This window comes from Danio aesculapii, chromosome 2 (assembly GCF_903798145.1).
Source record: "Danio aesculapii chromosome 2, fDanAes4.1, whole genome shotgun sequence".
In the NCBI taxonomy this organism is placed as follows: domain Eukaryota; kingdom Metazoa; phylum Chordata; class Actinopteri; order Cypriniformes; family Danionidae; genus Danio; species Danio aesculapii.
In genome coordinates, this window is record NC_079436.1 from 18891438 (window position 1) to 18904434 (window position 12997).

A 12997-nucleotide genomic window follows, 5' to 3' on the forward strand; every position below is an offset into this window, starting at 1 on the left:
GACCGTCTTATTATCCATGATATGGAAACATAAATTCAGTGTATTTTGTGTAAATCATATATACTTGCACTCTTGTAGGTCCATACTGACTGGGCTATTTCCACCCACCTCTGGAACGGCTTATATTTATGGAAGGGACATTCGTACAGAGATGGACGCAATACGACAGTCGCTGGGCATGTGTCCACAGCACAATATCCTCTTCAAACAGTGAGTGCACTTTCTTTCTTTGGAATGGTCGTAATTAGGGTTTAAAATTAAATGTTTTTAATCACTAGCCAATTTGGCAAAATTTTTTTAGGTTAGGCTGCTAGCCATATTGGACATTCAGGAAAAAATCATACAAATATTATATACTTTCAATTATTTTTTAACATCATCAGTATTTTTCTGTATGTTTGGGTCTTAAAAATGTAACATTTCACCCAGATTGCAACCCACTTTATGATTTTTTTGCTATCACCTAATTCTATATAATTTATGAATCCTAGTAATATAGTTTCTGTAGCCAATCAAGAAAAAAAATCTTAAGGGGGCTTATAATATTGTCTTTTAAAATTGCTTAAAACTAAAGTAAATGCTGCCTTTGTTCCAACCAAACTAAAACTAATTTAGACTTTCTCCAGAAGAAAAATATAATTTGTTCCTTTAAATATCACTTGGGAAATATTTTAAAAAAGAATAAAATAATTATAATTATGCCTTAAACCTTTTGTATATGTATTTATGAGGATGTTGCAACAAAGGTGAATTTCCACTTGCAGCTTTATTATAAAGAATAGTTGGGCAGGCAGGGCTCAAAATAGGAGCAAAAAAGGGTCCAAAAATAAACAAATAAACAAACAGGGAAGGCTGAGGTTGAGGTAGGTGGCAAACAATCACAAAACAAAGAACAGTCCAGAATCAAAACAGGCAGGGCACAACATGAAACTAAGAAACACTGGCAAAGCCTATCACTAAATAGACAATACAATATCCCACAATGAAGGCTGGTGAGTGTGGTGCTTAAATAGTGTGCTGCAGCTGTTTCAGTGCAATCAGTGTCCAGATTGGTATACTGTTTCAGCTGTAAGATGCAAAACATGATGGTAGTTGTAGTCCTTGTGAATTGCTGACGAGTGTTCATACAGCTGGAGTGCCCTCTAGTGAGTCTGGTGGGTTCTCCAGTTAATGATAATAGTGTATGTACAGCTGAAGTCAGAATTATTAGCCCCACTGTTTATTTTTTCCCCAATTTCTGTTTAACTGAGAGAAGATTTTTTTCAACACATTTATAAACATAATAGTTTTATTAACTCACTTCTAATAACTGACTTATTTTATCTTCATCATGATGACAGTAAATAATATTTGACTAGATATTTTTTAAGACACAGCTTAAAGTGACATTTAAAGGCTATTTACACATTTAAAGGGTAATTAGGCAAGATATTATATAATAATGGTTTGTTCTGTAGACTTTCGAAAAAATCTATAGCTAGCTTAAATGGGGCTAATAATTTTGACTTTATGGATTTAAAAAAATTAAAAACTGCTTTTATTCAAGCCGAAATAAAAACAAATAAGACTTTCTCCAGAAGGAAAAGTATTATCAGACATACTGTGAAAAATGTCCTTGCTCTGTTAAACATAATTTGGGAAATATTAAAAAAAGGAAACAAAATTCGAAGGGGGCTAATAATTCTGACTTCAACTATATATATATATATATATATATATATATATATATATATATATATATATATAGCTGGAGTGCCTTCTAGTGAGTAGGGTTGGGTATTGTTTGGGGTTATTTCAAAACCGCTGCAAAATCGATACTTTTAAAACGATACCGGTGCCAAAACGGTGCCTGAACCGATACTTTTTAGCCACAAAATTATTTGACAAAAAAAAAATATTGTAACCATTATAATTGAACATTATGAATATATATTTATAATAAGTTTAAAGTAAATATCAATACATATTTTATATATTTGAATTGCATTAATATATTTCTTTTGATCATTGTTTGTTAGCATGAATGCAAGATTTGCATTATGCTATTAACATTACATTAGCTTACTACTAACCTGTAGAAAGACTGTCATCAAAATCAGGGAACACCTTTTTTCTGGGTTTGGGGCTTGTGACTACTTTTACATGGACATCAGTGATCTAATGATTTGCCTTAATCTTAATAAGACAATAATATGATTCAGATGTTTACATGAGTTGCTTTTTGAATGTTACATTCATGATTCCCAGTTACATGTTATAGCACATAGATCCAGTAACGTCATTGGATCACCAGCCTATAAATGTTTCCTCCCCTGTTTGTGTCTGTGGTCTTTAAGATAATCAAAAATCACTGTTTACGTGGTCAACTCTTGATCAGAGTATTAATATCAGAGAATTGGTGTCCATGTAAACGTACTCTCTGAAAGTGGCAGATGATGTCACAAGCTGTCAAAGACAGTCCATTCCTTACCTTTAAGTTGATTCCATGAGCCCTCACATTTAAAAAATTTGACGTGTTTCTCCCCTTACACACAACTTTTGTAAAGCATCTGCTGCATGTTGGTGTGTCAGAATCTTTGCTTGTAAAATATAGCCATACTTTAAAATGCTTCAGTTTAAGCAAATTAGATGAATGCCATCATGCATGTTGATGAAGGGAGTCGCTCACCGCATGCGCCTTCTATAAGCAACAAGAACAAATGCCTGACAACATTAACGGTGTCCGTATCCCTCAAAATCTGTTTAGAATTAACTATTTAGAGATCGTGTGATACAACACGTACTTATGTGTGCCTGTGATGCACCCCTTGATGCTTCTTAAAGGGGTCACACACCGGATGCGCCGCTCAGAGCCGCGACACGGCGTGCACAGGACAGTTGAAAGTATCACACCAGACGCGCACATTCGCATGTTATTTAAAATGAAACTATTCAGATGGTGCTCTGTGGCGCGGCAGAAATATGAACAGTGTCCTGAGTCGTGGCTGGGCGCCAAGGACAGCCTCCGCCTTGCGGCGTTGGTGTGTGTACCCTGATAGAAACCTATGTTTAGAATTATAAAATGTATGGTGCTGCGTGGCGCTTCTGGTGTGCGACCTGCTTTACGATTTTGTCGCAGCACCAGTGGCATCGGAATTAGGCACCGAAATTCATATACTGATTCAGTCTGGTGCATACCGGTTACAAAGGTACCCAAAGGTTTCGTACCCAACCCTATTAGTGAGCCTGATGGGTGTTCCAGCAAATAGTATATATATATCTACTAATCTATGTCTAATTGCCTTTCATGTGTGTGTATGATGCTGTTTTACTCAGTCTGACGGTGGAGGAGCATATTCTCTTCTACTCTTTGATGAAGGGCCGTGAACAAAAGGAGGCCGAGCAGGAGGTTGAGGACATGCTGGAGGACCTGGGACTGCCTCATAAACGGGATGAGGAAGCACAGAACCTCTCCGGTGGGTCTGAATATATACAGTACATGAGTCCATAATCTAGTAATCTATAATCTGTTATTAAGGGGTCTTACGGTTTGCCCGCCCCAGGATCTGTGTTTTGGAGTGGTATTTAAGAGCAAAAGAAGTCAGGGGGTAGTAAATCTAAGCCTCTTATATGAAGCTGATCTGAGTTAGGGAGATAAAATGAGGCCTCTGTTTAGGTAGACATAGAAATCATGTGTCTTTATTCATAATTATGATGAGTCTGAGATAAACGCAAGTGTGTTTGGACAGTACTGTTCTGTCTAAAAGCCCTGTTTAAATGTCAGTAAGACCCGTAGTTAAGAAAAAAAAATAAGCAGAGAAAACAGCAAAAACATCCATGTCATATACTGAAGAATGTAGTACTACAAACAATTGTAGTACATTTCCTTCTTAGTGGTCTAAAAAGATCAAATTGCAATGTGTTATAACAGACAGTGGGACACCTGATCTATGGAATTTTTACTGTACCGCATCTAATGAGGCAAAGTCAAAAAGGTGAACTAAATATTGCTAGCACAAAAAGCTATTGTATACAAAAAGTGTACAAAGATATAAAAATGTAAAACACTTAAAGTATTTACTATCAACAATTAACATTATTTCTGAGGTAAAATAAACAAATATATTAAAAATAAATTGAAATACTTTAAACATACAAATAGTGAAAGAAATTGTACAACAAATTCGTGCAAAATTGATAAAAAAAATACAAACCAAAACCTTATTCTTAAGTGCAGATATAAAAAATATTACATAAAATAATTCCTCCAAAAAACATAATCATGAAGGTTATTGAAATAAGGATGAATTTTATCTAATGAAGATGCATTAACCTGATCAAAAGGGACAGTAAAGGTATCTTCCGTGTCACAAAACATTAAGTAAATGTTGTTCTTTTGAACTTTCTATTTTTCAAAATTCTGAAAAAGTAAGTAGTCAGATCAAGTAACAGATCAGTTTTGTTTAAATGATTCATGACTTTTTCAAGACACTTCTATACAGCTTAAAGTGACATTAAAAGGCTTAACTAGGTTAAATATGTTAACTAGGCAGGTTAGGGTAATTAAACAAGTTATTGTATAATGATAATTTGTTCTGTAGACTTTCGAAAAAATATTGTTTAAAGGGGCTAATATTTTTGACCTTAAAATGGTTTTTAAAAAATTCAAAGCCGAAATAAGAACAAATAAGACTTTAGTCTCCAGAGAATAAAATATTATCAGACACACTGTAAAAAATTTGTTTGACAGAGCAAGGAAATTTTATTCCTTATATATATTATATATATATAATTTTATTATATATATATATAGCTGGGGCGGTGCAGTAGGTAGTCCTGTCGCCTCACAGCTAGAAGTTCCCTGGTTCAAGCCTCAGTTGGTGTTTCTGTGTGGAGTTTGCATGTTCTTTCTATTTTTCAAAATTCTGAAAAAGTAAGTAGTCAGATCAAGTAACAGATCAGTTTTTGTTGATTCATGACTATTCTTTGATAATAGATCACTCTTTAATAGTGGCCTTTTGAATTTGTAGTTTAGTATAACTGTTACCACTTATATTCATTTTAAATAAACCCACTACAACTGCTCATATTAAAAGATATAACATTTTTGACAGAATGTAGTTTTTGGGTGAACTGAATGTCCCACAACTGCTACTTGGTCTCATTGTTGATACTTTATTTCTCAAATTTGTTACTTTAGTTCTTAAACTTGCTACTTTATTTCTCAAATGTTAGTTCTCATAAATAGTGGCTTTATTTCTATATAAACTATAGACCTCCTGCTATGACTACATATGACTTATTTTCAAAGTTAGGCCTATCTGAGAGCTAAATATTAACAAAATGGACTTGCATAATAACTGTCAAATGCAAATGTTTATATTAGGGACAAGACATTCATATCAAAGACAACAATGGTACAGTTCAACTTCAATGCCATTTAGCCTTAAATATCCCTGACAGTTTTACATTTTTTTAGAGTCTTTTCATTATGTTTTTCCAGTTTAGCCTACTGCATATGCAGTTGTTTGTGTGAGAGTAAACATCAAGCATTAATGTCCCTGTCTTAATAAATACATTTTGTGTACTGACCCTCTTTAGGTGGTATGCAGAGGAAGCTGTCGGTGGCGATGGCTTTCGTTGGAGGCTCTAAGGTGGTGATACTGGATGAGCCGACCTCAGGTGTGGATCCATACTCCAGACGCTCCATCTGGGACCTGCTCCTCAAATACCGCACAGGTGCTGCCACCTTCAGGAGAAAGAAAACACTGCAGGGTCACAAAGCCTACTACGGCTGCACATGCAGTTAAAGGGATAGTTCACCCCGAAAATTTAAATTCTATCATCATTTACTCAGTTTACTTGCTTCTTCCTAAACGTTTAATTATTTTTTTACTTCTGTTGAACACAAGAGTAGATCTTTTGAAGAATATTTGAAATCAACTTTCGTCATATGTGGAAGTCAGCTGCTATGTTTAGATGTACGCACAAACATTTCAATATCATGTAAAACCTGTCAATGAAACACAGATTTCCATTCCATGTGTTCAAGAGAACTAAAATCTTTCCAGAGAAATGACAACAAATATTTACAGTTATCTACAAACAGAGAAACTACTTTCACTATAGATCAGGCATGTCCAAGCTCGGTCCTGGAGGGCCGGTGTCCTGCAAAGTTTAGTTCCAACCCCAATCAGACACACCTGGGCTAGCTAATCAAGCACTTACTGGGCTTTCTAGAAACATCCGTGCAGGTGTGTTGAGGCAAGTTGGAGCTAAAATCTGCAGGACACCGGCCCTCCAGGACCGAGTTTGGACACCCCTGCTATAGATAAAAGAAGTTACCTCAGATTTGCAGACGACACACGCAGTAACAAACTCCATCATGTTATCTTGTGTTTGGAGGCAGTGCCTGATGTTTGTGAAAAGGATGGTGTAAGACAGTTCTATATGATAAATATAACTATACTAAATCATTTTGAGGATGGACTTTCAGCTGGGTGTTTGAATAATTAAAACCATGCAAAAAGTTTTGATGCCCATTTTATGTGAATTTATTTGGTAATTTTTTTCCATCCTAGTTTCTATGCATGTCTCTTTATTAGATTGAGCTTTTATCCCGCTCAGTTTAGCCCATATTTAAAAAAATATATTTATATTTATTCATTTAGCAGGCACTATTATGCAAAGCACTTATGAGTGAGGATAAAAGAAACCTACTCACCTGCAGGAAGCACATTAAGAATTGCACAGTAGTGTTGTCACGATACTGGAATTTCCAACTTCGATACGATACCTTGAAAAATCGATATTCTATACCATTTTCGATACCGTGGGGTACAAATTCCCCAACATTAAAATAATGCAAATTAAGTAAAAAGGAGAAAAAATTTGTGTCATACGTCAGCAGTCCTTAAGTCTGAAAAGCTATAAATCACACAAAAAAGCTAATTATTGCAATCTCATATTATTTTCTGATTAAAACAATAGTGTTAAAATCTTAATATTATTACTATTAATTATTCATCTTGGTGAAGGTGAAAAGAGCGAGCGAGAGTGCAAAGCCAGTATACTAACCAAAAGCAAGATTGTATCATTTGTAGTATCAATATTTTTGACAACACTATTGAACAGTATTTCCAGAAACATGGAGTGTTGATAGGACACTGGTGCACACATAGAGGAGAGAATGTGTCTTACAGGTTGTTTGTGCATATGTTTGTTACATGCATTTTTTAGGGTTAAGTAATGTGCATAAACATAGGTGCATGGTAACATAGCCAATGGCTTCCAGTTACATTAAAAATTTGGAAAGCCTTGAGCATAAGTACACACGTTTGTCAAAAGTTTGGGGTCGTTTTTTTTTCATGTTTTTTTTAAGAAAATTATTCTGTTCATCAAGGCGGCATTTATTAAATCTAAAAATTGTTAAATATTTATTAACATTTTAAATATCTACTTTCTTTTTGTATGTAGTTTCAAATGAAGGTATTACTCCAGTCTCTATTGCTTTTATTACTATTACCATTAATAATAATAATATTAGTTATAATAATAATAATTATTATTAATATAAGAGTGATTTCTGAAGGATTATGTGACTCTGAAGACTGGAGTAATGAAGCTAAAAATTCATCTCTAAAAGCACTAGAATAAATGATTAAATTAAATGATAAACTGCTTTTGAACAGTTATTTTATAGTGCAATAACATTTCACAATTTTACAATTTGTGCTGTATTTTTGATGAAATAAATGCAGCCTTGGTGAGCAGGAGAAGCTTATTGTAAAACATTTGAAAATCCTACTGACCCCAAATTTATAGATTAACTTATAGACCACAAACGGTAGTGTAAATGATGACAGACGTTTTCTTTTTAGGGGTAAACTATCCCTTTAAATACAGAACTGATTCTTGTGTTGTTTGTTGACTGTATGGGTTTTTCTCTCTTGCACACTTTCCTCCAGGGCGCACAGTGATACTGTCCACTCATCACATGGACGAGGCAGACCTGTTAAGTGACAGGGTGGCCATCATCTCTAAAGGCAAACTGCACTGCAGCGGCTCTCCTCTGTTTCTGAAGAACTGCTTCGGTGTGGGTTTCTATCTCACTCTGGTGAGGCGCATGAAGGACCAGCGCAAGAAGGAGGTGAAATTTACACTACCAGTCAAAAGTTTGGAAACAGTATTCAATTCAATTCAATTCAATTCATCTGTACTTCTATAGCGCTTTTACAATGTAGATTGTGACAAAGCAGCTTAACACGTTCAGTTTAGTGTTGTTTAATTTTCACTGCTGAAAGTCCAAACACTGAAGAGCAAATCCAATGATGCACAGCTCCACAAGTCCACAAGTTTTTTTTTTTGTTTTAAAAGAACCCAGTTTTGCTGCAATTATTTAGTGACAAATACAGTAAAAAACTGCAAAATTACGAATTATTATTACAATATACATTTTTTTTATTGAACATAGTTTAACATTTATTCCCATGATTTAAAGCTGAATTTTTATCATCATTACTCAAGTCTTCAGTACACATAACCCTTCATTAGATTATGATTATTTTCTGGTATGTTATGAGTATGACTATTAGTAAAATTAGTCACTAATCACTATTAATAATTCTTGCTATTATCAGTGCTGACTTTTTTGTCTTTGTGGAAACTGTAATACATTTGACTTTTAGGATTCTTCGATAAAAATGTAAATTTTTTACATTAGAAATACATTTATTTAGTAAAAAGGTCATTATATGCACAATGTAATGTGTAATTGACAAATTTGTTTCCATCATAGTTGATGAACATATATATATATATTCAATGTATGTGTCAAATGTAAACCCTATATTTTAGTTCAGGGAATAAATAAACAGCTATAAAGGTAACAAAAGTTTAATTGTTTGCCAACAAACATTGTGCTGAAGTAACACTTCAACACTGTTCTACATGTTCAAATCTTAAACCAGCACTCTACTAATTATCTAACGAAAAGTTGTGTCAACGTTTCTTATAGTCAACAAAATGTCTAAATTAGACCCTCTACCAAAAAAAAAAAAAAAAATTGATGAGATAAGTTTGATTTGATTTGATTTATTTATTTTCGAACAAAGTATCATACATAAAATATCATTAACAAAAGAATACATTTCAACATGGTCGAAAATGGAGTGGGATGAAGCACAAGCTTATTATTTTCCCACCCCATTACCACATACATCATTCGTCTATTACTTAAACTTATTTCTTCCTTTACTCTCTTTTTATACCTTTTCAATCACCTTCATCGTTATACTCCTTTAATAATATATATTTATACAACTTTTTAAATTGATTATTATCCTGACATTGTTTAAGAGTCAGATCTAGACTGTTCCATAGTTTTACACCACAGACAGATATACTGAGATGAGATAAGTGGGAAAGAAAAAATAATAGTAATTACTAATAATTAAATCAAAACAATTCTCAACAAAAACAAAACACATTTAGTTAATTTACTCATTTATTTAATGAACAGCAGGGTTGGAGATTATGTGGCAGTTGAATTAAGATGACAAAGAATGACAATGATAATGATGAGAAATAAAAAGACATTTGGCATGAACAGTCATAAGGAAATCAATAAAAATGAGAATAGTCTTTTTTTGTTTTCATGGTGGGTGACGCGGTGGCGCAGTAGGTAATGCTGTCGCCTCACAGCAAGAAGGTCGCTGGTTCGAGCCGAGGCTGGGTCAGTTGGCATTTCTGTGTGGGGTTTGCTTGCTCTCCCCGCATTCATGTCCAAAGACATGTGGTACAGGTGAATTGGGTAAGCGAAAATCGTCCGTAGTGTATGTGTGTGAATGAGAGTGTATGAGTGTTTCCCAGTGATGGATTGCAGCTGGAAGGGCATCCGCTGAGCAAAACATGTGCTGGATAAGTTGGCGATTCATTCCGTGGTGGTGACCCCAGATTAATAATGGACTAAGCCGAAAAGAGAATGAATGAATAAATGAATGTTTTCATGGTGGCCTTAAAATTACATAAAACATCTTAGCAACAACAGATCTTGCAAAGTTCCGTGGCATCTGCAATTTTTTTTTTTGGGCAATAATCACTGCCATTCTCCTGTTAAAATATAAAAATCCATGAGGTTTAAGAAGCAACAAAACTTAAAATAGTAAAAAGCTTTGACTGTCTGTCTGATGAGTACTGTAATGTTGCCTGTATTCTTTTTTTATCTGGTGCAGAATGAGTGTGACTGTGCATCTGAATGCTCCTGCACCTGCTCCACCTGCACCAGATATAAAGAGGAGAGTCAGGCTCTACAGCCCGAGAGAGTACTGGACGGTCAGTGTTCTCACAGCTCAACACATACAATAAATTAATCTTTTAATTCTCTCTTTCTACAAAATGGACTCATTTTTTTCCACCTCAGGGAACGTTGAAAGCATCACTACTCTGATTCATCACCATGTTCCGGAAGCAAAGCTGATAGAAATGATCGGTCAGGAAATGACCTATCTGCTGCCAAATAAAGGCTTTAAATATCGAGCTTACGCCAGCCTTTTTCGAGAACTGGAGGAAACGCTGGGTGACATGGGCCTCAGTAGCTTTGGCATATCGGACACATCACTGGAAGAGGTGAGGGACATTTTCTTTAATAATTTTAATAGCAGTGAAACCAGTGGACAGATGGTTGAATTCATATAACTAGAGTTGTGTTTGGGGGTGTGTTCACACTTGGCAGGAATATTTCAATTTAAAGATCTTTAGATTGCTCTGTTAGTGTGGTTCATTTGAATATGTTTGAATTCTGTTTTGAACTGTAAAACAAGAAGATTTCTAAAAATACATATTATGTTCTTCCAAACAAATTGTGGTCTGGTTAAATTAGTTTGTAGATGGATCAAAGACAACTAAATGAACCATGAACAAATATGACATGATATTACCAGATGTATATAATGAACAAAATGCTTAATCTTTTCTCTTCATAGTCATAATATTGTTCATTACAGTCAAAGTCCCTTTATGGTAAGTCAATTCACTCGGCGGCCATCTTTGAAACCTCTTTCGGCCATTCTGTTTGAATGGGGAAACATAAAATTTTCCAAAACTGTTTGCTAATAAGTTTATATGTTTACATTACATATGTGTTATCACCAATAAAAATAAACAACACCAGTCTCATAAGTTTAGTTTCTAAAGTCTGAATCAAACAAAATCGTCATATTTTCAGGTTGCTCGAGCTAATGCGCATGCGCACTCAAAAGGAACGAGATCACGACACAAACCCCATTTATGGCCGTGTTACACGTTATCATCCTCTAAATAATGATCATCTGATCGCGTTCCTCTTTTGAAGTAATTCACAACTTGGTCTTGATGGCGAATCTCGTCCAGAAATGGCAGCGACTCTTTGTTTACAAGTTTGTGGACTTTTGCTGTCATGTGATGTACGTTTGACAGGACAGACTATACCTCGCGTGGATTCATGCAGATTACAAAACCAAAAAACTTTTGTTTTCAAGTTACCTGGTTACACCTGGTTCATTTAAAAGCACAGATTTCAAGCTTTATTTGGATATATTTCTTATGTCAGTGAAGCAAGTATTTGCTGAGATAAAAGCACATGTCTGTTCCGAGCCGAGCTTCTCCCCCAGACAAATGTCAGTCTATAGCGACCACTGATTGGCTCCTGTACTAGTAGGCGGGGCATCTTTCACCATATTGGCCGTGACACTTTTCCTCATTCAAAACTAAATGAGTGACACGTCTTGTGTATTCTGTACTCTTTGTTACAGTTCAATGCAGGCATCAAAAATAAGTCTCCTTGCAGCAATCTTAGTTTATGTGAATGATTGAGGAATTTCTGTTGTTTTTGACTTTTTAAAACCTTTTTATAAACTCACAAAAAACCTTTAACTACAAGTGTGCACACATTTTCTAGTTAAACTATATATATTTTTTTCTTTACTACATTAACCATAGATTGTATAAATTTTTAGTAACGATCCATTTACATGGGGTGTCGTGTCAGCGTCAACGCTTTCTATTCACTTTGAATGGGTGACGTCAAGCATTGCTGAACTGAATTGTTGATTTGTCGGTGCCGCTTCTTTGTTTTTTGTTTGATTTCTATTGTTTTTTTCTAATGATTATTATTGTAAATGATGTGTACCAGATGTATCTTTCTGTTATACAATAAATGTAAAAAAAAAGTCCGTCTGCACCACTTCACCAGCCTTGCTAGCTGCAGAGGTTGGGAATTTCTCAACTTTTGAAGTGCCAATGGAAGCGAATGCAAATAACCCAGCAACATCTAATTTACAAATACCCCAGCTCAGACAGTATGCAAATACCCCAGCTCAGACAGTAGCTGGACTAATTTCATTGGCTGACACTGCTATGACGATCATGTCAGCCCTAACTTCAAATATGCCCTCTGTCAGCGGCGGACTGGCCATAGGGAGCACCGGGATATTTCATATCTTGGTGGCCTGACGGTCAATCTGGCCTGCCACCGTGACTCTGGCTCACTGTGCTCTCCCACCACCACCAACCGCTCTTAACTTATCGATCGCAAACCAGATTGTGTTGTACTGTACAGATGAATTTGTGCTCACTGGTGATTTAAGAATCTTTGTTGTGTATATCTAGATCTTTCTGAAAGTTACAGCAGATGGAGAGGCAGCCAACAGCTCTGTCACACCAGGTAAATTACTCCTGCGTTTACAAGAATAACACTCGTAGTATATCTTATTAATATTTTGAAGTCCTGTATTCTTCATAACCCAGTAGCTTAAACCTTGTGTTTGACTGTCAAACTGCCCCTCAGAGCAATGGATGCTACAAAAGAGGAAAAACGGCAATGGTTTCATGAAAGACACGGGTATTGCTGAAGGTGAATTGAGATCGCAGATCTCAGCTTTGCTTAGCACTCATGCTAAGAAGCTAACAGGCCGCTATAACTGATTCGACCAAGCTGTGCTATGCTTTATGTAGAGCTAAAGCTTGTTGAGAAAGCAGACCA

The 12997-nt window shown here is 35.3% G+C and overlaps 1 protein-coding gene across 2 annotated transcripts in view; it reads left to right on the forward strand.

The window, feature by feature from the left end:
- The window catches only part of abca4b (ATP-binding cassette, sub-family A (ABC1), member 4b), an 88032-nt gene that overhangs the window by 54309 nt on the left and 20726 nt on the right, over positions 1 to 12997 (forward strand). The window contains exons 20-27 of one of the 2 annotated variants that reach the window (XM_056474194.1): positions 79 to 210; positions 3316 to 3455; positions 5581 to 5718; positions 7947 to 8128; positions 10212 to 10311; positions 10400 to 10605; positions 12625 to 12679; positions 12803 to 12856. In XM_056474194.1, coding sequence (XP_056330169.1) covers positions 79 to 210; positions 3316 to 3455; positions 5581 to 5718; positions 7947 to 8128; positions 10212 to 10311; positions 10400 to 10605; positions 12625 to 12679; positions 12803 to 12856 — 1007 coding nt within the window. Of the gene's footprint in view, positions 1 to 78; positions 211 to 3315; positions 3456 to 5580; positions 5719 to 7946; positions 8129 to 10211; positions 10312 to 10399; positions 10606 to 12624; positions 12680 to 12802; positions 12869 to 12997 lie in introns of both variants that reach the window. The other variant, XM_056474187.1, reaches the window with a different exon arrangement.